Raw genomic sequence first — 27,847 nt, 5'->3', positions numbered from 1 at the left:
ACGTGGAGCTCCCTGGTGCTCAGATGGATCCAGGGGTGACACAGCATGGAGATAATTTGTTTCATCAGATTTACAACTTGAAATGAACTAGAATTTTTTTTATTTTTTTTTACACATTTTTATACACCGCTTTTCCACTTTCAAGCCTCAAAGCGTTTTACAACAAAGAACCACTCACACGTTCATGCTCGCGCTCAAACACCAGTGTGCACAGACACCGGGGGCGAGGGAGGTTAAGTGTCTTGCCCAAGGACACAACAACAGCATTCATCTGTGGGAGCTGGAATCACACCAGCCGACCTATGGGTCAGCGGAGGTCACGAGCGGAATTTGAACCTCCAACCTTCAGATCAGTGGACAAACACTCAACCAACTGAGCTACTGCCGCCCCATTCATTTCTATTTATTTATTTATTTATTTGTGTATTTTTAATTGTATTCATTGTCCCCGGCCCCGTTGAAGACCCAGGACAGGCTGTAAGGACTATGTCTCTTGGCTGGGTCCTCCTGGAGGAGCTGGAGGAAGTGTCTGGGGTGAGGGAAGTCTGGATGTCCCTGCTTAGACTGATGCCTGAGTGACCCAGCCCCGGATAAGCGGAAGAAAATGGATGGACAGGTGGATGTATTCATTGTTTTGTAATAATTTTTAGCTTTATGCATTATAACATGTTTTATTTATTGTTTTTATTTATGATTTAATGTCTTTTATTGTCTTAATTTGTCTGTGCAGCACTTTGGAGACCGTCACATTTATAAAATATGCTGAATTGGAAGTGAATTGGATTGGATTTTTCTTTCTGAAAAAACACATCTTAGTCGATTTTATTCTGAATTTACATTGATGAAGTATATACATATTGTGGTTAAAGATTCAAAATGAAAAATTCACCTTTTACATCTTTGGCACATACAGTTATATTTTCAAGTTTAAGAGTTAAGCGAGAAATTCAGTGGTGTTAAAAATTCAGAATTTCATGCAATTTCATGTATAAGCACCCACTCATTCTTGTTCTCAAGTGTTTTTGACTGATTTATTTTGTTTTTATTTCGAGTTTGGGCCAAGAGAGAAACAATAATCATACACATACAACATAAACTCTACACTGAAAACAACAGAAAAGTGAATTTCTCGAATAGGAGTAGGAAGAAGAAAACCTCAAGAACTTAAAAACTTATAAAAACTTACACCCGCCCCTGTTCATGATGACATAGTTTCAAAAATGATGTGATTGCTTATGTACATTGGTCATGAAACTTTACATTTATGAACAATATTTAGATTTACATTACACACTATGCATACTAAGTAACGATTTATTATTAATTTTAACCCATTTTCTTTCTCTCTCTTTTTTTTTTTTTTGATATTGTACTGTATTATTTTTTTCAGTTATTTTTATCTGTATATATTTTTTCATGTAATTTATTATTATTATTATTATTATTATTATATTATTATTATTATTATTATTATTATTATTTATTTATTTATTTATTTTATTTTATTTATTTTTTTGTATTGATTAATTTTTTTTAGATCACCCAGTGTGATTCTAGAAATTACTGATCTGGGCTATTTGCATTTAAACAGTATGGACTATGGGTGAACTGGGTATAACTACTGTATGTGTATGACTTTTGGTAAAAATTGTGTATTTCAATCGAAGTCCCGCCCTCACACTAACAAATATTATTCACAAAAAAATCTCTTCAAATCTCACTCACTGCATCATTAGAGCTTATTTGCAAATACGTGACTTAATGGGACATAACAGATATATAGAACACTGTTGTTGTGTCCTTGGGCAATACACTTAACCTCCCCTTTCCCCCTGTGCCCGCGTTCTCTGCACGGTGTGGGTGAATGGGCGAGCGGCTCCTTGATGTAAAGCGCTCTTTGAGAAGTGGAAAAGCACCATAAAAATGTGACTCTTCTCCATTTACATAAACCTCCAGAAGACCCTGCGCTGTTATATTTATGCAGCGCTTTTCCACCTCCAGGGCACTCAGAGCACTTTACATCAAGGAACCACTCACCCATTCACACATTCATACTCCCGTGTACGCACACACTGGGGGAGAGGAGCGTTAAGTGTCTTGCCCAAGGGCACAACGACAGCATTCATCCGTGATAGCCGGAATCGCGCCGCTCGACCGGTGACGTTTATGTCGAGAGATCTCACTGGACAAACATTATCGACTTTTACACAAATACCGTCATATAATAATGCACCATCCTGGAGTTTTTTTTCTTGCATTACTCGAAAAAATAGTAGAAATAGTATCAGCTGTGTTTATAAATTCAATATCATCACCACTAGGCACTGTTGGGCAAGTTACTTTAAAACTGTAATGCATTATTTATGACTCATTACTGTTATTTCAAAATAATTTGTTACCTTACAATATTACTGCATTTAAAATGTAAAACATTACATTACTATTGCAGCACTTTTAAGTTACTCTCAACAAAATAACTGAGTGAAGATGCTGAACTTTTGCGCCGTATATGGACTGAACCAGGACTATACCAGGACTGAACCAGAACTGAACCAGGACTAAACTAGGTCTAAACCAAGACTGAACCGAGGACTAAACCAGGTCTAAACCAGAGCTGAACCAGGACTGAACCAGGTCTAAACCAGAACTGAACCAGGACTAAACCAGAGCTGAACCAGGACTGAACCAGGTCTAAACCAGAACTGAACCAGGACTAAACCAGAGCTGAACCAGGACTGAACCAGGTCTAAACCAGAACTGAACCAGGACTAAACCAGAGCTGAACCAGGACTGAACCAGGTCTAAACCAAGAACTGAACCAGGACTAAACCAGAGCTGAACCAGGACTGAACCAGGTCTAAATCAGGACTAAACCATGTCTAAACCAGGTCTAAACCAGGACTAAACCAGGACCAAACCAGGACTAATCTTGGACTAGAACTTGGAAGCGCTTTGCAGACAGGGTTTCCGCAAAGCACCACTTCAATCCAGGTTAAAAAAGTATTGTAACGCACATTACTGACATTTGTACCGAGTAAAATATGACAATTTTTTCCCTGTAGCGCCACATTACTGCGTTACAGCAAAAAGCAACACATTACAGCAATTCTTTACTTTTATAACACGTTACTCCCAACTCTGCCACTAGGGATGTAACAATAACTGAAATATCGTGATGTAGTATCATCAAAAGTCTCTTAATAACATCGTGGGTCATCACAACATGTCAAATTACAAAGTTTCTCTGCCTAAATCCATTATTATAGTGCTAAATAACAGAGAGAACTACATAGACCATGATCCTTTGCTCTGTTTCAGTCCAATTTACATGCTGAAATAACTATTATCATTATGTAACATTTTTTACATCTCATTTATTTTCATTATGTTAGCCTCATGAACAGTGTTGGGGAGTAACAAATTACATGTACCAGTGTTATGTAATCAGAGTACAAATTATGAGTAACTGTATTCAGTTACAGTTTCTGTTTCAGTGAGTGGTAATTGGATTACAGTTACTTTATTGAAATAAATGGATTACAGGGCAGTATGTTCCTGTTTTCACATTTTGGGCTAAACCAGGACTAAAACAAGGATTAACCAGAACTAAGCCAGGACTAAAACCATGTCTAAACCAGGTCTAAACCAAATCTAAACCAGGACTAAACCAGGACTAAACCAGGTCTAAACCAGGACCAAACCAGGACTAAACCAGGAATAAATCAGGACTAAACCAGGTCTAAATCAGGACTAAACTAGGACTAAAACCAGGTTTAAACCAGGAATAAATCAGGACTAAACCAGATCTAAATCAGGACTAAACTAGGACTAAAACCAGGTCTAAACCAGAAATAAATCAGGACTAAACAAGGAATAAATCAGGACTAAACCAGGTCTAAACCAGGACCAAACCAGGACTAAACCAGGAATAAATCAGGACTAAACCAGGTCTAAATCAGGACTAAACTAGGACTAAAACCAGGTCTAAACCAGAAATAAATCAGGACTAAACAAGGAATAAATCAGGACTAAACCAGGTCTAAACCAGGACCAAACCAGGACTAAACCAGGAATAAATCAGGACTAAACCAGGTCTAAATCAGGACTAAACTAGGACTAAAACCAGGTCTAAACCAGGAATAAATCAGGACTAAACCAGGTCTAAATCAGGACTAAACTAGGACTAAAACCAGGTCTAAAACCAAAGCAAAGGATCAAAGAGGTTCCCTCTGTTTTTTTTTTTTTTTTTTTTTTTTTTTGTCTATTGCTGCATCCTAACTCTTAATTTAAGCAAAGAAACTTGTGATTCGATATATTATGATGGTCCATGATATTATTGTGAGAACTTTGACAATACGATATCACGATATTTTGGTTATTGTTACATCACTAGTAATGACCGAAAGGACAAGATCATGAATACAAGCGGCTGAAATGAGTTTCCTATGCAGGGTGTCTGGGTGCTCCCTTAGAGAGAGTGAGGAAACTAAGAGGAGGAGCTCAGTCACACGGGAGGAGCTTGGAGTAGAGCTGCTGCTCCTCCACATCGAGAGGAGCAGCTGAGGTGGTTCGGGCATCTGTTTTGGATGCCTCCTGGACGACTCCCTGAAGAGATGTTCTGGGCATGTGCCATCGGGAGGAGGCCCCGAGGAAGACCCTGGACACGCTGGAGGGACTATGTCTCTGGGCTGGCCTGGGAACGCCTTGGGATTCACCCGGAGGAGCTGGAGGAAGTGTCTGGGGTTATGTCTGACCACAAATGAGTCAAGAATGGACAATGTTAAACGCTCTTTTCACAATTTTATTTACATCCACCATCCAAGCCCGAGTGCGCCCCAGTTTAGAATTCTAAAAATCTGATCCCCCTAGCGTGAGGCCGCGTGCGCAGACTGGCAGCCACGTTCACTGGCGCATGCATGTTCCTTGTATGATGATGAGAGCTGCTGAGACGGCCCCTGTCCGCGCCCCCGTCACGGTTAAATGCCACATAAACAGTTTACAGGAAGGATATGAGATCCTCTATCTACTAAAAGCGTGCGCTCCTGTCATTCCTGAGGACGCAACGCGCACCAGCCACGACTCACGCGCGCAAAACACACACACACACACACACGAAGACTGACAACACGAGTACCCGAGTTTTTCCAACCGGTTCATCCGTGCGTAAAATCCAAAATAAGTTCCAATAAAGTGAGATTCTTTCTGTATTAAAGGGGCCAATATCACGCTATTTTCTGATCAAACTCTGTTCCAACTTTTAATGTCATGTGGTAAAACTGTTCTCTTCGCTCTTGGAATCATTTGGATGATTTTGAGCCAAGAAACTGTCAATCTCTCCCGAACTAGAAGTAAAAGGAGCTGTTAACTTGATAACTACCTACACGACACCACGGGATGAAACTTTGGACATGGAGACAGACAGACTAACAAGAAAGAGTGACTCGAACGTGCGTGAACGAAACAAAACGCAACTCCAGGTCTGTTTTTTGAGGAGGTAACAACATCCTAACGTGACTTAAAGCTCACCAAGACGCCATTTCGTGTCATATAGACCCTTTAAATGCCCCCATCCTGTCCCATATAAAGGCGTGCCAGACTCCGGAGCAGGGACGCACGCCTACTCCCAAAAAAGTCTTGCATGTCCAAAGGAATCCGATAGCCCCCCTTTTCCCAAAGTTCATATTTGACAGAGCGCAGCGCAGCAGAGCCCGCACTCCAGCTTTGCGTTCAGCTCAGCACGGCACCCCGGCCCACCTCCCCTAACTTCGCCTTGTCTTCTTACTGTTTTTTGGTGCCCTCCAAATAAGCAGCCATGGACGCCATCAAGAAGAAGATGCAGATGCTCAAGCTCGACAAGGAGAACGCCTTGGACAGAGCTGAGCAGGCCGAGTCAGACAAGAAAGCAGCGGAGGACAGGAGCAAACAGGTCGGCCTCTTGGAGATACCTTCTAATTTGGACGCGCTACTGTTGGATTACTTGAAATTACTTTGTGTTTTTGTCTAATAAATCCGGGATTATTAAAGTTTTTTTTCATTTAATACATGTTTAGCTCATGTTTTCTTTGCAGATTCGTGGATTAATGTTTTGAATCATGTCCAGTGTGTGTAATAACTAGATGATATTGGTGTTTTAATTGCATGTGTAGTTAGAGGATGAGATCAGAGAGATGGAAAAGAAATTACGCGTAACTGAAGACGAGCGGGACAAAGTTTTTGAGGAGTTCCAGTCGGCGGAGGAGAGGCTGCTGGCCGCGGAAGAAGTTGCCACCAAGGTATCTCTTCACAACACGTGCATGAACTAATCTGTCTCTCTCTTTTCTTTCCTCTGTCGTGCGCTTTCCTGTCCACTTCTGCTGCGCCCTGTCCATCCACCTGCGCACCTGCTGCACCTTTCCCCCCTCGCTGCCCCGCTCACCTTTACGCACGCTGTAGCTGGAGGACGATCTGGTAGCTCTGCAGAAGAAGCTCAAGGGAACAGAGGATGAGCTGGACAAGTACTCCGAGGCGCTTAAGGACGCCCAGGAGAAACTTGAGCTGGCGGAGAAGAAAGCCACAGACGTGAGTATGTCTAAAAGTCTAAGAGGGGGTTCTGCAGTACACGCGCTTCCCCACACATCTTTCCTTTCCACTTCTGAACGGCACACGGGTATAAAAATGAGCACAAGTTATTAAACCAGGCTGCAGGCTAAAAGAAATTTGTAGTCTGTGAGTAATTTTCAGATTAGAACACCAAACAAGAGCCCATTTTTCCTGCTTTGACGTCAAATCTCCAAAAAGTAAAGCCACAAAAGTTGAGCCAGATCCTTTATTTTAGAGACAAGACTCAAGAACTCACTGAATTACAAAAGAAACATTGCATTTTAACACTATTAACTTGACCTGCGCTCATCTGTATCAAATATTACAGCTCTATAGTGTCCTGTGATGACATTTCCATTACATTTTGGCACACTGAACTCGGTCCGAGCTGCAGGAATGAAAGGAACTAGAATCTAGTAACAGATAAAGTATGTCTGACCCAGTATTGGCCCAAGGATTCCACGGTTCCGATCATCCCAGGCTGTAATTGCAAGAGTGAGGAGGAGTATACGCACGGCCTCAGACGCGCACGCCAAGGCACAGACTGGATAAATATAGACCACTGCTTTATATGGTCAAGACGGGCTCACATCTGCAGCCCGCGGACTCCGTATACCACAAGAAAAAAAAAGGGAAAGAAAGAAAAGGGAAAGGGAAAAGGAATCTCAGCGAACGGCCACAATAATAATATATGAACTATGTGAAGAATTTAGACGCGAGGTATTTAAAGTTCTCAAAGCTGACCGCGCTGTTGAAAGAGAGAAAGTGATGGTCAAGGTCACGAGTCCAAATGAGCCTATAAGACTAATGGACTATTACTACTACCACTACTACTATTTCTACTACTACTTTTACTACTACTACTACTAATAATAATAATAACAAAAGTCACCATAATCATCATAATAATCATAACATTTTCTTTAATTTAGTAGTAGGTTTGTAGGCCTTTGTAATAGGCCTAGTAGTAGCAGTAGAAGTATTGGGAAGGTGACTTTTAAAATGTATTCCCCTACAGATTACAGATTACATACCTCAAAATGTAGTTTGTAACACAGTCCATTAAAATACTTAAAGTGAGTAACGTAATCTGAATACTTTGGATTACTTGATTTGCTGTAGAGAAGCAAAGACGAGGAAATCATAACATAAGATGTTTTGTCTGTTAAAAGAAAATAAAAAGCCTCAGACTTTACTGAACCAAATAAAAAATAGTATTGATAGAAAAGGAGGAGACACGGTTCCGCACAGCATGATTTAGTCCTGTTAAATCCTGTTTGACACCTAGTTTAGACCTGGTTTTAGTCCTGGTTTAGTCTTGGTTTAGTATCGGTTTAGTCCTGGTTTAGTTCTAGTTTAGACGTGGTTTAGTCTTGGTTTAGTCCTGGTTTAGATCTGGTTTAGACCTGACTTAGTCCTAGTTTAGACCTAGTTGTAGACCTGGTTTAGACCTGATTTTAGTCCTGGCTCTTAGTCCTAGTTTAGACCTGGTTTTAGATCTGGTTTAGACCTGGTTTTAGACCTGGTTTTAGACCTGGTTTGGACCTTGTTTTAGACCTGATTTAGTGTCCGGCAATGAGTGGAATTACTGAAAAAAAAAAAAAAAAAAAAGGGGTGATATAGCCCAAAATCGTGAAAACAGGAAAATACTGCCGTGTAATCCATTTATTTCAACAAAGTAACTGTAATCTATTTACCACTCACTGAAACAGTAACTGTAACTGAATACAGTTACTCATAATTTGTACTCTGATTACATAACGCCAGTACAGGTAAAAATTGCATTGCTCAGATGTTCTTAGATTCATAGAAAATACAATTAAATCCATTTGTTTGAAAATGTTGTAGTTCCCACATCCGAACAGCAGAGGGCCCCATCGCGCTGCTTCTCTCCCCAGACGCCCCTCTGGATGTTCATTACTGACTGGGTGTGTTTCCTCAAATAAATGTAATAATTAATTAAATTCAACATTTTATTTTCCCTCATATTAATTCAGAAAAAGCTAAGTCCACGGCGCATGTGCCATTGCGCCATGGCGCGCGGAACCGGTTTGCGGTCGGTTTTGGTGCTACTTCCTGGATGAAATGCAATGTGCGCCGCGTTCTGTGCTGCTGCTCGCCTCCTGCAGCATTCAGCTCACACTACACGGACGTCATCTTGCGCCTTGACATTTTCTACAAAAACTGAGCTGGAGTCGCTGGTTGTGTTTAGGTTTTAATAGGCCTTTTATCGGCGCGTAAAAGTAGACAATGGCCGGAGCAACGCAGCTGGATGCAGTGAAACGAAAAATTAGATTGCTTCAAGATCAAGCAGACAGCGCAGAGGAGAAAGCCGAGCGAATAAAGAAGGAACTGGACGTGGAGAGAAAATTAAAAGATCAAGTAAGCATGTCCAGTGGGCTCTTACACCCAGTGAGCCACATCCTCTTTGTGACCATCTCCACTCTTGTGTCTGAATGTTGTTGTTGCTTTAATCTGACCTTGGCCAGATTCTGATCCTCTCCTGGCCGCACACAGCGCCTGCTTTATAAAGTTCACTTTTCACTCTGTTTTCCTTCAGAGCTTTTAATTGGCAGCATCAGGCTCCTGATGTCAAATCCCAGTTTGTTTCCATTCTGTGCGTAACCCCCGCCAAGTCTGTGTAGGAATGTTTAACTCTTTAATGGTCAGATTCACCTGCTTTCGCCTTTTAGCTCTTGGAGGACGTAGCGTGTGCATAGGGTGAAAGCAGGAAGTCATTTCTAAATATCTGAGGTGCCACAATGAGCAGTGTGTGTGCTCTCTTGCCCTTATAAGGACAAGCAATGAGAGATTCTCCTCTGCAGATATGCCAGGAGGAAGACAAATAAATCTGGCTTTGGAACACACCCTCCCTCCCTCTAACATCTTATAATCATTCACAGAGCGGAGCAGTCACCCCTCTTGACAGATATCAGTGAGTTGCCCTTTGGTCCAGTGTTCACACTTTAACAGGCTGCTCTGTTTGAAAGGGCTTTCATCAGCTGCACTTACACAGAAAACACGACTGACTTCTGTTATTACGATAACACAAGTGAAGTGTAGTATGTTGGTGAAGTAAATACAGACGATAATATTAATCCACAACAAATTTCTGCCATTGCTCCATAGTCACAGTTGAGCTGAGTTAGAAAACAGCCAGTCATACAGTTAGATTTGCATATGGTGTGGGCGTAAATGTACACCTCCCTCCCAATGCGTACTCATTTTTATTTGTTTATAAATGATATGACTCAGATATGCATTGTTTTTCATACCTGAACCGTAACCTAACTTAATCCTCCCGCCCTCATAATTCAGATATGGATTTTTTAATGTCCAAAAGCAAAAGTAAAATCCACAAAATTGCAATATTTTTATTAAATTGATTTTATTTATTTATTTAATTTTATATATTTTTTTATTTTTTTTTATTCATTTTATTTAATTTTTTTTTAAATTATTATTATTATTATTTTATTTTTTTCATTTAGATTTATTCAGTTACATATTTTACCAGCCCCATCTCCCTATTTGAACCTAATAGGCCCTGAGTCGCCTAAGTTGCCCTTTTTAGTTCCTGGTTTGAGTCCAGGTCAGTCCAGATGGCAGACCTGGTTTAGTCCTGTCCTAGTCTTCGTTTAGTCTTACCTGTCCAGCCAGAACCACATTCTTTGGCAAAACTTTACAAAGACGAGTGGATCTGGAGCTGTGTCCTGTCTCCCTGAGTTTAGATTGCTTGACTGACAGGCAGATTAACCAATCAGAGAGGGAAAGACCTTCATTCGTGTCAAAAACAAATGAAATCAGACGCAATTTAGTCCCAATTTTGATGTAGTTTTAGTTCAGAAATCGGTCCCAATATAGAATCAATTTTGATGTGATCTTAGTTCGAAATCAGTCCTAATCTTGTCCTAATTTTGATGTGGTTTTAGTTCCGAAATTAATCCCAATCTAGTACCAAGTTTGATTTGGTTTTAGCTCCAAAATCAGTCCTAATTTAGTCCCAATTTTGATGTGATCTTAGTCCGAAATCAGTCCCAATCTAGTCCTAATTTTGATGTGATCTTAGTCCAAAATCAGTCCTAATCTTGTCCTAATATTGATGTGGTTTTAGTTCCAAAATCAGTCCCAATTTAGTGTTATTTATGATTTGGTTTTAGTTCTGAAATCAGTCCCAATCTAGTCCTAATTTTTTTTGTGGTTTTAGTTGTGAAATCAGTCCCAGTTTAGTCCTAATTTTGTGGTGGTCTTAGTCTGAAATCAGTCCCAATTTAGTCCCAGTTTGGATGTGGTTTTAGTTCTGAAATCAGTCCCAATCTAGTCCCAATTTTGATGTTGTTTTAGTGCTGAAATCAGTCCCAATTTAATCCCAGTTTTGATGTGGTTTTAGTTCCGAAATCAGTCCCAATCTAGTCCCAATTTTGATTTGGTTGTAGATTCAAAATCGGTCCCTATTTTCACGTGATTTTAGGTGCAAAATCAATCCCTATTTTGACGTGATCTTAGTTCCAAATCAGTCCCAATTTTAATGTGATCTTAGTCCCGAAATCAGTCCCAATCTAACCCCAGTTTTGACTTGTGAACACATCTTAATTGTCGGTCTCCCGCAGGCTGAGGGTGATGTGGCCTCCCTGAACAGACGTATCCAGCTGGTTGAGGAGGAGTTGGATCGTGCACAGGAGCGTCTTGCCACTGCTCTGACCAAGCTGGAGGAGGCAGAGAAGGCTGCAGATGAGAGCGAGAGGTGGGTCCATAGTGGTTTCTTTGTGTCCCCCGGGCTCCAGAGCTCAGAGGATCAATGGAGCGCTGTGTGGAGACGCTTTGTGAGAGAAACAAGCGTCGCCTTTTTTGCGTTAGAGCTCCGTTTGCGAGTTAAAGCCGCACTATGTCACGTTTTGGTTTGGTCCGTCACCTGCTTGTTTCTATGGACATGACCTTAAACAGCTTTACTTTACGTTTATTAAATTACAGGTGGTTTTAGAGCTCAAAAATCCCTCAAAAACAACATTGTGACGGTGAGAGGGCCTGCCGGTTTAATTTGAGTTTCAGTGTGGTTTTAGTTCCAAAATCAGTCCCAATTTAACCCCAATTTTGATTTGGTTTGTTTCCAAATCAGTCCCAATCTAGTCCTAGTTTTGATTTGGTTTTAGTTCCAAAATCAGTCCCAATCTAGTCCCAATTTTGATTTGGTCTTAGTTCTGAAATCAGTCCCAGTTTCAATGTGGTTTTAGTCCCGAAATCTATCCCAATCTAGTCCCAAGTTTGATTTGGTTTTATTCCAAAATCAATCTCAGTTTTGATGTGGTTTCAGTTCCGAAATCGGTCTCAATTTAATCCCAATTTTAATGGGGTCTTAGTTATGAAATCAGTCCCATTCTAGTTCCAATTTTGATTTGGTTTTAGTTCCAAAGTCAGTCCCTATAGTCTCAATTTTTATTTAGTTTTAGCTCTGAAATTGGTCTCAATTTTGATGTGGTTTTAGTTCTGAAATCAGTCCCAATTTAGTCCCAATTTGGTTTGGTTTTAGTTCCAAAATCAGTCTCAGTTTTAATGGGGTCTTAATCCCAAAATCAGTCCCAATTTAATCCAAGTTTTAATGTGGTTTTAGTTCGGAAATCGGTCCCAATTTAATCGTAATTTTGATGTGGTCTTAGTTCGAAAATCACTCTACAGATCTGAGCTGTAACTTGGTCCGGTTTGGTCTCCATGAAGATATAAAGTTTTAATACAATACTGTGAAATTTTCCAGAACATCACCACAGAGAAAAGCATTTGACGGACTCTCCACCAGAAAAGTTACACAATGCACCTTTAAAGGGACGTGAGGATGATTCAGGGAAAAACTTGGGATGCACCGATCACAATTCTGGTATCGAATATCGGTGCCAATACTGAAAAAAATAATGGTAGATCTCCTGGTTAGGTAATTCAGCGATCCAGCTTTTTCAGTTTCGATACCGATTCCAATATTACGACTTCATGTATTTGCCAATCCAATATCAACCGATACCGGAGCAGAAACTGAAAACAGCATTTATTTCCTTAGAACTAAAATAAAACAAGACAAAAACCGTTTCAAATGTGTTATCGAGCTGATATTTATATCTGCGGTAACAAACAACAGAAACAACTTTGCGTGAGTGAAACTTCAAACGTGAGGAGACTTCCTGTGGCAACTGCGAACAGAAAATAGATTTATTACATCCGTTTATGCCCAACCAGGAGGTTTCGAAGCCGATTTTCAGTATTGGCACCGATATTCGATACCAGTATTGGATCGGTGCGTCCCTAATCCTGGTTGGAGCTTAAATTAGATGTAAAAAGACGATTTCCAGGATGATTTTGGCCTTGAACGTCTCATAATGTTTGAACTTTATTCATACAAAGCTGTTGAAGTGAAGTAAATAACAGTTACGTAACACAGTTGGAGCTCTTGTGTAATAAGCTGTGTTTTAAAGGTGCCTGAAATGTTCCGCAGTATGGCATTACTTATTTATCTCTATGGAGACAGCAGATGCGGCAAGTTACGAGTAAGAATGCGAGTTTTTAGGTCAATAAAAACCCATGTTATTGAGTAAATTCAAGTTAATTAATGCCATACTGGGACATTACAGACAAACCAATATCGTTTCCATGGAGACAAGCAGGTGGCAGAGAAGTTACACAGTGCAACTTTAAGGAAAAAAGTGCAATTTTCCATCTCTACACTGGTATCGGATAATATCGAGTACTGGTGTGAGAGAGAATTTTGACCCCCATAGTATTTTGACTCCCTTTACTTTTTTCTTTAGTAGTTACTTATCTGATCATTATTTCTCATGTAATTTACTTTTATGTAACATATTGTTAAAATTGCATATGCACAGCAATCTGGTCACTTTTTATATTGTTCTTTATGTTGTTATGGTTTTTAGTTTGATATGTTCAGATAATCCTTAATCATAATGTCAATTTAAGCAATTGTCTATTTTGAGTCCAAATCATTACACATCACTTTGATTACCTACCGTATGTTCCGGGCTTGTAGACGCGCTCTTAAGCCTCTAACCGCATCAAAAAACGACCGCCCCACACAATCCAGAGCTCCCCATACACGAATCCACTCAGGTGTCCCAGCACGACTTCAGTAAACTACAAAGCCACAAACGCACACGGAGCAGACAGCGACCGCACAGCGAAAAACACCCGCAGACACACTCATCACTCCACGCCGACGAGGAACGGAACAGAGGAACGAACCGAAAAAGCGAGCGCAATGTGCCACTTCTAGACAAAACTGAACAACTGAGTCACACGCCGACATTCCAGCGGTTCCAGACAGCACCGTCCCTACACGCCACAACTGAACAAAGCCCAGAGTCACCGTGAACGCCACAAACAAACAAAACCACTGACCCATCCAACTGTTGTGTTTCCTTTAAAGTCCTGTGCGGTTTATTTGTAAAAAAAAGTTCGAAAATAGACCCTTTAATGACAGTGCGTCTTATAATCCAGAGCGCCTAATAGCCCGGAAAATACGGTAACTAATTAATAACTACTTATCTCATTTTCAGTCAAATATGTGTTTAAACATCAAAGTCATTTTTAACATTCAGAAGTTATAATCGACATAAAAAAATGCATCTGAGTTCTTCAAAAAACACTTTTAAATATGTCAGTATGTTTTAGTTTGCATAGTATTAATATTCAAAGTTTTTCTATAGAATTCAAGTTCTTTATTAATAAAATATAGATTTTCATAGGGGGGTCAATATTCCATAATAGGATTTTGACCCCGGGGTCACTTCACCGCGGGGTCAAAATCCTATCCACACTGGCGGATACTTACAGTCAGAGGATCAATATTGAAACTAAAAAAGCTGACTCAGCGCATCCCAAACAAAAACATCTCAGGCTCACGGGGTTCATTGCGTCTAGTTTCTTAGGCAAATTCTCTGATGTCATTATTCTAGTGTCGGTTTCTCAGTGGAAAACTTGAACAAATCAAACAAACTAAGGAAACATCACAGTGAGACTTTACTTTACACAGCGAGACAAACGTCCAGGTCAAACAAATGTAGTTTAAGTGAATTATTTACTCTTTGAACAATGAACCTACAGTCAAACAATATTCCTGGAGCCTCTCTGTCTAAAGTATAAATGTATAAATGATAGTTTTATACCAATCAAGAAGCAATTTGTGAAGCAAAGTAGAGAGATCCGCATTGATGACGTTGTATAAGGTCCAAAAGTTTAGCACAATTTATACAAGAAACATGTTTTTCTGATTATTTTACCAAAATAAAGGTGTTTTTTATATTTTTATTTATCAAATCATAATTTCTGTGCACATTAGAAGAGTTCTGGCTCACTATGTACACTCTAAACCTGAATAAGTTACCAGAACTCAAAAAACATTTGGCAGTCGACTGCCTCAATTATTTTAAGATGATGAAGTTAAAAGTCACAGTCTTCCAGAACTTAAAACGTTGGATGGCTTGTTACTTGTACCCTTTGATAAGCCTTTAATCAAAAAATATTGGTTAAAATTACTCAGAAAGAAGAACATGCTATAACAACATGACATAGTTAAGTTATACTTTTTCTAAAACTTTGAGTATACACAGTCTATTTAATTACACTGAACGTTCAGGTTTACAGTGTAGTTGCTAGGTGCTGGTTTGCTTGCAGGAAGTAAAATCTGCAACCAAAAAATGGCCAAAGTGGCATAAAATTTTTTAGCAATATCTTCAATATATTGAAAATTGTAAAAAAAAACAGTGAAGATGACCAAGCGGTAGTATAAAGAAGTAACAAAAATGTCAAAAACATTCAAGGCACTCTGTTATTGAATTATAATAAAAGTCCTTTAATAATTACATGGGACACACTGTATTATTAAAGGACTTTTACTATAATTCCAACAGAGTGCCTCTGATTTTTTGACTGCTTTTTACTCTATCACACTAAGCGTGGTCATCTTCATGGTTCTGGACTTTGGAATTAAGATCCCTGAAACTCCCAATCTTTCTGTGCTTTCATACAAACTGAAAACTGTGTCTTAGTAAAACGAGTAGTCTAACCTCTCGTATGTACTTGATTGTGTTCTGACCGCCCGTTTACTTTGCGTTCTCCCCCACAGAGGCATGAAGGTCATTGAGAACAGGGCCATGAAGGATGAGGAGAAGATGGAGATCCAGGAGATCCAGCTCAAAGAGGCCAAACACATCGCTGAGGAGGCTGACCGCAAATACGAGGAGGCCAGTTTCTCAACACCCCCTCCCCCTTTTTCCTCATATTCTCACACATGAGGAAAGACCCCGTGTTAGTAAAATCTTCTAACTGGTCTTCTGTTTTGGGCTGCAGGTTGCCCGTAAGCTGGTCATCATTGAGGGCGACCTGGAGCGCACAGAGGAGCGCGCCGAGCTCTCAGAAGGGTAACACTCAAAATGTCACGCTCACTTCTGTTGCATTCACGTTTACAGACACGCTGTTGTGGTTTACGATGCCCTGCTCTAACGCTGGCTCGCCTTAAGTGTATGGTTTTGTTTTGAGAGTTAGGGCTGAGGATCATGGCACCAGCGTGATCCTGCAGTGATTCATGGGATGTTTTTTTGGGGCATAAAACATCCTCCAGACTGTTGATAAGAAACTGTCTGTCTCCTGTGTACGCCAGTGGAGCTCAGCAGTCACACCTCAAAGCCCGCCGTGGTTCCAAATGTAAATTTCCCATTAATTTTTCCCATAAACTTTTCCAAAATGTGAATTTAAAAAAAAAAAAAATAAAAGAATAATAAAATAAATATAAATTTTCCCATAAACCTTTAAAAAATGTGAAGTATTTAAAATAAAAAAAATATTAATAATAAAATAGTAATAATAAAATACATAAACAATAAATGAATAATAATAATACAATTTTATAAAAAAAAAAAAAAAGGAACAGGTATTTTTTTAAGTTAGGGAAACCGATTATAGTAAACGTTAGGGTTAGGAAAAAAATCTGGGTCACCTACTGGCGTTATCTCAACTTACACTGATTATTTCCCATCAACGTTTCAAAATATTAAGAGTTTTAAATAGAAACATAATGTCCCTAATGTGGTTGTTTTCAATCCAAAACAGACTATCACGAACAATTTTGTGAAATCTTCTAAAACTTGGTCAGTTTTTAACATTTTTGTTTAGGTATCGAGGTCTTAAGGTCTGTAGTTACTAAATAGCTGATTATCTGTAAGAAGGTTTTCAAAGGTTTAATGATGTTTTTATTTTATTTTTTAAATTTTGGGAGAAATTAATGGGAAATTTACTTGTGGAATCAAGTGGTGGTCACTGTTGAGTTGCCAATGTGTGGCAAACTGATTGTCTAACCTTAACCCTAATCTTACATTTACTAAATAAATTTTAGCAACAGTTAATTTTTTTTGTTTATTTATTTTATTTTTATTTCATTTTATTTTTTATAGTTTAATATAAAATGTATTATATCAGTTTAGTATTTTTTTGTTTATTTATTTTTATTTTATTTTATTTTTTGTAGTTTAATATAAAAGTCATTTACTCAATTTAGTATTTTTTGTCAATTTATTTTATTATTTAATATTATTGTATTTTTTATTTTATTTTATTTTTTATAGTTTAATCTAAAATGTATTTAATCAATTTATTAACTTATTATTATTTATTTTTATTTTTATTTTTTATTGTATGTTTTTATTAATTTATATATATATTTTTTGCTTCTCAGTTGTGCCAATATGAAAAGCTGGGCAGTGTTTACTTTGCACACAGCTTGCCTCCTGTCACTCGAGCTCACACACACACAGACTCGCTCATTTTATTCCATTGAACGGCATCTTGTGATTTTCCTTCTGTGCTGGTTATTTGCATGCTCTTCACGGTTTGTATGATGTTGGCTTGCGCTCGTACGCCACACCCTACTAACAGAAGATGCCGGAGGCTGGAAGAGGAGCTCAGAGCCTTGGAGCAAAGCATTAAATCACTAAATAGCTCGGGACTGCAGGTACACGAGCACGAGTACACGAACCTCCACTACTGACCCTGCTCCTGCTACTGCTTGGCTCTGCTTATTTTACATCCTTCTTATGGAATGTACAGTGTATTCAATCATCCAGCTTCTCCAGATTTGCCATTTAGTGCTTTAATTTGTTTTTTTTTTCTCCCCAAATGCTGATTTTAACACTTGTTTCTTACCTGTTGTGTATAATCTTGCATATAGTTATTTAAGGGATTTAAGGGACGTTTCTGAGGATAAGGTTGTGCATATGTGATGTCAAATTAAGATGTGGACAAGCAAGAATTGGGAATTAATAGTTGTACTTGTAGAAAAGTCGTTTACTCAAAGCATTTTACATATAGTGCTTTGCTGATCCATTAACAAACAATATTCTAATAATATCCAAGCTCAGTTTAACATTTTTGATTTGGATATCTCCTAAATATAATCCATAGAACGAAAGAAAATCTAAAACTAGTATCTAAACTACACAGCAAAAGTGGAGTGTTAAAATTGACTCTCACAGAATCAAGTTTAACATTTTCTCAGGGTTTATATGAGTTCAGTCTGTTCTATTTTTAGTTAAGTTAAGATTTGTGGAAATGTTAATTAAGTAACACTGGACCAAAGTTCCTGTTTAACCTGAAATCAAGAGTTATATCAACGTTTTAAGAGTAAAAGGATAACACTTTGTAGAGTTATCCTGATTTAGCAGAGATGTTTTATTTTTACACTTTATTTTAGTGAATTTAAAATGAAATTATGAGCAAAACTGGTTCAAACTGGTCTTCTGTCACGGGAGTTTGAAGTAGTGGATGGGAGGAGCCAAATTAACACTAATGGAAGTTGAATTAACACTAGCACTAACATTAACTTCAACCTTATCAACTCAGGTAAATAACCCCAACTCGAACCTTGATTTATCTTCCAAATAGTTAAAACAATATAGAAAAAAAGGATTCAAAAGGAGCGCTTCCTGGACCTCCAGAGGATAATACACAGTAGATAGAAGAACATAGTGGTGCTGTTTGGAGAAGGGAAGTCAATTTAAAGATGCAAAAAACCGAACTGGTTAAAATAAAATGCCTTTTTGTTAATTAATTTACTTAATGGACAATTTACAAAGTCCCGACATGTTTCAGCTTATACTTACTCTTATTTTAACTTATTTTAAAAACAACTCTGAAACGTTTTACCCTGAAATTTTAACCCTGCAGTTTTTGCTGTGTAGGTATCACAATCGGCATCGAAAATCAGTCTTTTCTTCAGTATCGAAATTGAGTTTGAGATTTTAGTATCGTGATCTCACTAATAGTAAGAGCGTAATAAAAATCCCTGTCCTCCGTCATTTTGACTTGAGCATAACTGCAGCCTCCTCCTTCAGAATCAAAGCATTAATGATACTTTGCAGCGACGTCACGCTGGGGGTGTTCTACGTGTATGTCTACGATGGAATGTGCAGAAGTTGCCGTGGAGACACAATGCACACAAAAGCAAACGCTGCCAAAAAGTTTTCACATCGACCTTTTTCACAATGGCTGGAAGTGACGCGATGTAGGGTAAACATCACTTACGTTAATGGTTTTCTGTGGCAAAATGTGTGTGTAAATGTGTGTCGTTTTCTCCAGCAGCTTCATAAATCTGCCCCATCACCAAATCTTCAACCAACAAGGTCCACAAAGGATAAACATGAAGAATTTATCCACAACTATCAAGGGAAGAAAGACGAAAACTTAAAGGCGAACAACGACGACGCATTCGTGACACACTGAACAAAACTAACATTACGATCATGAATAAAACATAAGTAATGACTAATTCATTAATAAGTAACTTGTTCACTCAGACTGATTCGACAATTAAAATTAAAAATCAATTTCACGATGTTGATATTGGCAAAGATAGACAGATTTTTGCAGTTCGAACGCTATTTAAACTGCACAAATCTCTCCATCTACGCTAATATCGACATCATGAAATCGATATATTTAATTTTAATTGTAGAATCAATCAGAGTGAACAAATTATGTTTTATTCATGACCATAACTTTAGTTTTGCAGGAGTAGTTCACTTAAGCGTTGTCTTTTGTCTTTCTTACCTTGATAGTTGTGGATAAATTCTTCATGTTTATCCTTTTTCGACCTTGTTGGTTGAAGATTTGTTGCTGGGGCAGATTTATGAAGCTGCAGGAAAATACTCGAGACATTTCCACAGATATTTTGCCACAGAAAAGCATTAACGTAAGCGAAGTTTACCCTACATCGTGGCACTTCCGGCCATTGTGAAAAAGGAAAAAAAAAAGGTCTAGACAAAACACAAAACATTTTCAGGAGCCTGTGATCATTACGAGTGTTCATGGTCCTGTTGTCAGCTCTTTCTGGTCAGATTGTGTTAAAACGAAGCTCAGATTAAAGCCAAACGTGAAAAATAGAGCTTCAGACAGAGCGGAGCGTCCAGTTTGCGTCACACCTCCAGAAATTGTTGATGATTTCAGCTGCAAAGTATCAATAGTGTCAATCCAACGATGTCCAGTTTGTCTCTGTCTCAGCTCTACTGGGTTTTCTGATACTCTGGGTAATTTTTGTCCTCCTTTGTTATTTTTCTACCTCTTTTCCCTCTTTCCTAATTTCCTCAAACTCCAGTAAATGCGCTGAACTTGAGGAAGAGTTGAAAACTGTGACGAACAATCTGAAGTCACTGGAGGCCCAGGCTGAGAAGGTAGGTGTTTCCTCGGTGTTTGTGCATGCGGCCGGAGCTGGTGGTGGTGGTGGTGGTGGTTTCACGGGAGCTTCCGCTGCTCATTATTCCGCTCTTGAACGCCGGGCTTTCACATCTGACGGTTTCTTTGTCCGTTATTCGTCCCACAGTACTCACAGAAGGAGGACAAATACGAGGAGGAGATCAAAGTCCTGACAGACAAGCTGAAGGAGGTAATGGAGCATGTTAAATTCAACTTTAGCTGCGCATTTTATCCTTTAAAACAAAGATAAATGTGTAAAGTATTTGTTATCTATGGGTTTCAGAATGATGTACAAACTTTAAGACATTTAACTAAATAAATATAACTTTTAAATGGGGAAAGTTCTCCAAATTTTGCATGTATCACAAAGCTGTTTCAGGTAGAACTGTGCAAAAATATGTGAATACCAGTATTTTGTATCATTTAATGTGATGATAAAGTATTAATATCGTGGGCTGCTGTATCGATAGATCGCCAAGAGTTTGGTTTTTTTTTTGCCATATTTTACTTAATTTTTTTGTTACAGCTACAGTTTTGTTGCTTGTTTAGAGGAAGGAAACTCTTTTATGCAACACTTTTGACATTTACACAGTTTTGATAAGTAAAATGTTTGACCCGGGTGGATCAAACATATTAAAGAGCGCATGGGAGGTGAAAAGGTTAAAAAAGTAAAAGTTGTTTTTATTTTTAAGTTAATTTTAATTTACTTTAAAAATGTTAAAACCCCTCCCGTGCCCAAAAACAAAGTAACAGCTGAAAGGTGGACCTAGTGAGCTGGACAAACGGAACAAAATGATGCGGCACCGGACCAACCCCGTACAGGGCCGTAGAAGGAGGTACCGACATCACTAACTTAAAGGAAAAAAGACGTCCCCAAACTAACCTCACCAAACAAAAGGCGAAAATAGGAGAGCCGGTCCCAGCGGGTCAAACACAAGCAGCCAAGGCAAAAGATCTGCCTTTATTAGTCCCCCAAACCAGCCATGCCACAAAACATACATAAATATAAAAATATACACAATGGGAAGCACAAAGGGGCGCCAATGCGTATTTTCCGGGCTATTAGACGTGCTCTTAAGACTCTAACCCCATCAAAAAATGACCGCGTGCCCCACAATCCAAAGCGCCCTATACACGAATCCACTCGGGTGTCCCAGCACGACTTCAGTAAACTACAAAACCGCACCACCCGCAGCGCACGCAAACACACACGGAGCAGTGACCACACAGTGAAAAACACCCGTAGACACACTCATCACCCCACGCCGAGGAACGAACCAAAAATGCGAGTGCAATGTGCCACTTCTAGACACAACTGAACAACTGAGTCACTGCGAACACGCCGACAATCCGTTGGTCCCAGACAGCACCCTCCCTACGCACAACTGAACAAAGCCCAGAGTCACCGTGAACGCCACAAACAAACAAAACCACTCACCCATCACACTGTTGTGTTTCCTTTAATGTCCGGTGCGGTTTATTTGTGAAAAAAGTTTGAAAATAGACCATTTAATGACAGTGCGTCTTATAATCCAGAGCGACTAATAGTGCAGAAAATACGGTATATGAACTTCATTCATATGCACAAAAAATGGTTTAACAAAGACTTATAGTATCACAGCCAGGATTAAGCCTTTATTTTTTATTGAACAGTATCGAATTGATTTGAAATATATAGTATTGAATCGTTTTAACATATTTAATATTTATTGTGATTTTAGCCAAGCGTGATGGATGAATTTAACTATTTGTTTATAGAACAAACCATTCTGCACTGGAACACTGTAACACCTTATTTTGTAACTGTGTTTTTATACGTGTTTTGTGGATGAATGAAATGTGAAATGCAGAACCTGCCTCTCAAATTTGCAAAGCAAATTTACCCACGGGTACGAATAAAGCAACATAGCCTAACCTAACCTTGAAGCGTAACAAAATAATGTAGTAAAATATACCACAAAACACTCTTGGTGATGTATCGATACAGCAGCCCACAATATTGATAATGCATCATCACATTAAATGATACGATATTTTGATATTCTGACATTTTTGCACACCTATAGTTATTACTCAAGTTTTTTTTAATAACTTAACAAGTTTTTCCCTTAAATTTTGTTCTTTTCTTTTCCTTTGCCCCCACTGTCGATTCCCCTCGGTACAGTAGGGTGGGATTTTTTTCAACCAAGTTTTCCGACATTTTTCAACTCAGACATGTTCTGAATTTTCCAAGGAACACATGAACGCAGCAACACCTCCTTAAGTCCTTTAAATCAGGAAGGAAATCATTCGCCTAAAACCCACACACAAAAGTAAAAGTGCAAGTCTCTACTTTTACTGAAATCGAAGAAAATGGAGAAGTCTTGACAAAATGATGCAGACTTTACCCGGGGAATGCTGCCAGTGAACTATTACACACTTTTGACACTTCCTTTTGTGGTCCACAGGCTGAGACTCGCGCTGAGTTCGCTGAGAGATCAGTAGCCAAGCTTGAGAAGACCATTGACGATCTTGAAGGTAATATTTTCCCTCATTTATTCGGTCTCAAACTCACAGACTGTAAGTACTTTCTCCTGTTGTGACTCACTGTGGGCCGTGTTTCCGATCGGGCCTGCATTATGAAATGTTGTATGTCCACACAGTTCTATTCAGTTTAACCTTTGTACACACTGCACTTCATATGGGTTTCAGAATGGTTCATGCGATCGCGATTGAGTTTAGTTAGATTTAGTTACAGTGCTTCAAATGTCAGCAGAAGTCACTTTAAAAACAAAAAAAATGAAACTTATCTCAACTTAAACCATGAAATAAGTCATGTAAGGCCAGTTCACAACAACAGAAGCCAAGAATGAGCTTTCACGACGAGGAGAAGTTAGGGCCGTTACCATGGCAACTAACTATTCAAAACAAAAACACTGATAATAACACATAACAGGAAGCTGGACGCCATGAATTGACATTTTGCAGATGTCGCCAACATTTCTTGGGGGTGTGAAGTTTGCTGTAAGCACTACTACAAGCTCAAAGTTAGTTACTCGAATTCAATTTTAATCAAGGTTTATTTTAACACAATCGTAATAGATGAGCGGATTTGTGCGGTTTAACAAGCTTCTCACACATAAAATAACAATCACAAGCTAGATACCATTAATTAACAGTTTTTCTTGAGTTTTCAGACAATCTTAAACCCTTTTAGACTTAGACTTCGACCAGAGTGACAGGGGACAGTCCCAGTTTTGAGCCCTGTGTCCCCAGTCCCAAGGGATTTATCTAAAACCAGTGATTTGTCCCAGTTTCATACAAGAAATGTCCCAAGTGTCACTATTTTTAGTAAAAAGAGACATAAATTGTCATTTGTTTAGGTAAAATACAGTAAAGCTGCTTAAAAACGACCAAAACACAAAGAAAATGTAATTAAACTGACTCACATTAGTGCCAAGTGCAGAACAATTTTCCTTAATTACTCACTCTTTTACAGTTTTCTTATTACCAAACCAGGGATGTCCCAGTTTTTTATTCTGAAAATCTGATCACCCTAACTGAGTCCTCAAACTGTTTTTTTTTGGCCCTCAGACTTCCAGGTGAATTGGAAATGACCTTGAATCAATGAAAAAATTAACTTTTTTGAAAATCTACCTAATATTTAATATTTAGTGTGCAGTTTTAAGGGTCTTAGCATGAATAAAGACTGATGGCTCATTCTAAAGTGTTAAACATGTACTTATTTCAGTTATTCACTGTGTTGAGCTCCAGTCTACGGCCCTTGATCGGCCCTCTGCTTCGTCTGTGTTTAGATATCTGGCTCTTTGGACATGCCTGCCATAACTTAAACTTAGACAGACTTTATTGATTCACAAGGGAAATTTCTTACTCACACATCACATTATATCACAATATCAAAGAGTAAAAAATATAATATGTAATATAATATAATATAATTCATAATAATATAATTATATATAATACATAATATTATATAATGGTAATAAAACTTCTAAATACACATCAATACGAAAAGGAAAAGAGACTGGTGTCAAATAAGACATGATTATATAAATGTATAAGTAAAAACAGAAATATTGTAATATCAATACAGGATATCACACTTATAAATACTATAAATACTTGCTAATGTTTGTATTGTGTCACCATGGTAACTGCCATGGTGACACTATGCCATATAGATCCATGTAGAACCCCCCCTGAGCGTGACGTCACTGCAAAATATCAATTGAACGCAACAAAAGTGGAAATCAGAATCATGATTCTTTTACAGATCTTTCTTTATTTGGTTAATAAAAAAAAAAGTAGGAAAGACAGGTGAGGTTAGGTTTGCCATTCTCATTTCTTCTTCACTTTGTTTTTGCATTTTCCTGTTTTTGTTCTGTTCTGTTTTGTTTTGTTTCTTCCTCCTGGTCACTTCTTCCTCTCTCCACACTTCCTCCTCTCCGTAGATGAGTTGTATTCTCAGAAACTTAAGTACAAAGCCATCAGTGAGGAGCTGGACCACGCCCTCAACGACATGACCTCCATGTAACTTCCCAGCTGCTCCTGCACCTGCACCTGTCTGCTACCTGTCTGCTCCTCCTTCACCTGTCCTCCTCCTCCTCCTTCACCTGCCGTTTCTCCTTTGTGCCCATCAGTTCAAGCCCAGTTCGCAGAGCCGTTTCTAGCGATTTTAAGCCGTCACAGTCACAGAACTCCTTATATTTACCAAACGAGCCTCCCAAAACTTACCTTCAGAATTAATTTTGTATATATTTAACCAAAAGTTTTAAAAAGTTAGAGTTTTTGATTAAATGTATTATTGTACAGCCCCAAATCACAACCTGCAGAGCTTAAAGTGCAAAAAAAGCTTAGGATATCTATCAGAAAATGACTTAAAAGTAGTGAAATTATCTTGCAGCATGGACAGATAATTTTATTTGATTAATTGATCTTAAAATAAACTACCTCTAGACTAGAATTAAGCTGCCGCGGAACGAATAAGTAGGTAATAAATCTGAAAACAAGATGAATAACCTCATATAAGTTTTAAAATCTTGGCCAGATCAGAGAAATTTGCAGTGTAACTTTCCGCTTGAGGGTCCGTCACCTGCTTTTTTTCTATAGATTTATAATTGCTGTGCCTGGAAAGTTCCACAATATGACATTAAACAGCTCTACTTTACATTTATTCAACTAAAAGTGGTTTTATAGCTCAAAAATACCTAGAAAAACAAACATTCTGACCTCTAAGTTGGTCTGGTTTGGTCTCCATGAAGATAGAAAGATTGTAAAACCTTCCAGACAAAACAAGTATAAATAAATAAATAACATTTCCATGGAAAAAAAGCAGAAAAGTTACACAACGCACCTTAAATAAAAAGTTAAAATACTGAACAGTGAGAGTTATTAGTCAAGTTTTTACAGGTTTTACCCTTAAATTTTGTTTGTTTTGTTCGTCTACGTGAGGACTTTGGAGCTAGAGATCTGCGCCGGATAGAATTTTCAGTCCCGCTTCCACACACGTCCGTAAAGAATTGTAATTTTCATTCCCGTTACCGCCCACATCTGCGATATTTTGTCCCGTTTTCACTTTCTTGAGCTCTGTTAAACACTGAGAAGCGGAATTGGAATGAAATTGTCTAAAATGTGCACGAAATTAGACCACGTCCGAACGTTTAGGCTGCTTAAAATGTTTTTTATTAATGCCAAATAAAATATCCAGCTCAAATTAAGTACGATAGGCGTAGATTAATCACTTTTAAATGTTACTTTACACTCATATTTAGTTCGCGGGACTGCAGTTTATCATCCCGGTCGCAAAGAATTGTAATTTTCAGTCCCACTCCTCCCCACATCTGCGATATTTTGTCCTGATTTCGCTTTTTTAAACTCTATCAAAATACAGAAAAGCGGAAAGAAATTGTCTAAAATGTGCGCGAGATTAGACCACGTCCAAACGTTTAAGCTGCTTAATATTTTTTTATTAATGCCAAATAAAATATCCAGCACAAATTAAGTACGATAGGCATAGATTAATCATTTGTATATTTTAATTTACACTCATATTTAGTTTGCAGGACTGCAGTTTATCATCCAACTCGCAAAGAATTGTAATTTTCAGTCCCGCTCCCGCCTGTGTTTGTGATATTTCGTCCCGTTTTCGCTTTCTTGAGCTCTATTTAACACTGAGAAGCCAAACTGGAATTGGAATTGTCTAAAATGTGCGCGAGATTAGACCACGTCCGCAAGTTTATGCTGCTTCAAATGTTTTTATTCATATCAAATAAAATATCCAGCTCAAATGAAGTATGATAGGCGTAGATTAATCATTTTTAAATGCTACTTCCCGCCCGCAAATCCCGCAAGACAAGGACATTCGCTTTCTGAAACTCTAAACACAGAAAAGCGGAAAGAAGTTGTCTAAAATGTGCGCAAGATTAGACCACGTCCGCAAATTTAGGCAGCTTAAAATGTTTTTATTAATGCCAAATAAAATATCCAGCTCAAATTATGTACGAAAGGCATAGATTTATCATTTGTATATTTTAATTTACTTATTACTCATATTTTTAGTTTTTGAGAGATTTGCAGAGGTTTGAAGATAGATAGAAGTTAAAAGTTTGAGTAGAAATCAAATAGGGGCCCCTCCCTTTACATCCCTGTGCATTGGTCCCCCCTAAAGCTACAAACGGCCCTGCTTTTCTCACTTGAACTATTGCGGTGTGGAGTGTTATACGGATCTTCAAGTCTTATACGAAGTGTTTTGTTCAGATTCCAATGCTGTTATTATACAATGATACTTTTAGAGGAGTATCATTGGTGGAGATGCTGTTTTGTGCATGAACAAAATGAGAGAAATGTCAAGACGCATGATTGTTTTTTTTCCGAGATAATGCACTGTAACTGTGGACGTTTGAGGGTTTATCACATCACTCTGGTCTCCTTCTCATCGGAAGAAAGGCCCGTCTTTTTAAAAAACTGTGTGATTTCCGTAACGTTCTTGAGGTTTTCCTTTAACTCTTTCCCCCTCGGACGCTTCTGAGGAACAACCCATACATATTTTACATACATAGAGCGTCATTGCGTAAAAGAAAACGGACTTCCACGATTATAAATGCTTTTTACACTCACGAACTTTATTGAAACACGGACATATTTGGTATCTCTGGAAACGTTAGACTCTGAACTCTTCATTTATGGATGTTTAAAAGTGATTCAACTCAGTTACAGGTTTATAACAGCTCACTGAAAATGAGGCTGCTTGTTTTTGTAGCAGGTCTGTCGTACATCGCATCTTGAAAAAAAAAAAAACTTAAATATTTCAAAGGACTAGACTGAGCAACATCCAGATTTCAGGGCAATTTTGGTCCATAATTGAGTATAAAGTCCCAGATAGTTTGTTCGGATATCGCAGGACTCCATACAGACGCATCACCGGCATTCTCACCGTCATAAGTTTCACTCGTCGAAAGTCCTTCACTATCGCTATTTTACACTTTATAATCAACTTCAAAACTTCAAAGTGACTTTCTCCAAAATCCGT

At 38.4% G+C, this 27,847-nt stretch overlaps 1 protein-coding gene across 18 annotated transcripts in view; it reads left to right on the top strand.

The window, feature by feature from the left end:
* The first annotated feature begins 5,697 nt into the window (after positions 1–5,697).
* tpm1 (tropomyosin 1 (alpha)) overlaps positions 5,698–27,847 on the top strand; it is a 29,340-nt gene continuing 7,190 nt past the window's right edge. The window contains exons 1-10 of one of the 18 annotated variants that reach the window (XM_055155644.1): positions 5,698–5,926; positions 6,147–6,272; positions 6,433–6,558; positions 11,190–11,323; positions 15,701–15,818; positions 15,925–15,995; positions 17,506–17,581; positions 20,444–20,506; positions 22,764–22,833; positions 24,771–24,853. In XM_055155644.1, the coding sequence (XP_055011619.1) occupies positions 5,813–5,926; positions 6,147–6,272; positions 6,433–6,558; positions 11,190–11,323; positions 15,701–15,818; positions 15,925–15,995; positions 17,506–17,581; positions 20,444–20,506; positions 22,764–22,833; positions 24,771–24,853 (981 nt within the window). In that variant the 5' untranslated portion in view covers positions 5,698–5,812. Of the gene's footprint in view, positions 5,927–6,146; positions 6,273–6,432; positions 6,559–8,625; positions 8,962–11,189; positions 11,324–15,700; positions 15,819–15,924; positions 15,996–17,505; positions 17,582–20,218; positions 20,295–20,443; positions 20,507–22,763; positions 22,834–24,770; positions 24,854–27,847 lie in introns of those variants that run through there. The other 17 variants (XM_055155645.1, XM_055155641.1, XM_055155639.1 and 14 more) reach the window with 17 other exon arrangements.

The sequence above is a fragment of the Boleophthalmus pectinirostris genome, unplaced genomic scaffold, assembly GCF_026225935.1.
Source record: "Boleophthalmus pectinirostris isolate CB_2022bp ecotype Guang Dong unplaced genomic scaffold, ASM2622593v1 HiC_scaffold_2, whole genome shotgun sequence".
Taxonomy (NCBI): Eukaryota; Metazoa; Chordata; class Actinopteri; order Gobiiformes; family Gobiidae; genus Boleophthalmus; species Boleophthalmus pectinirostris.
This window is presented reverse-complemented; position numbering and strand designations above follow the sequence as displayed.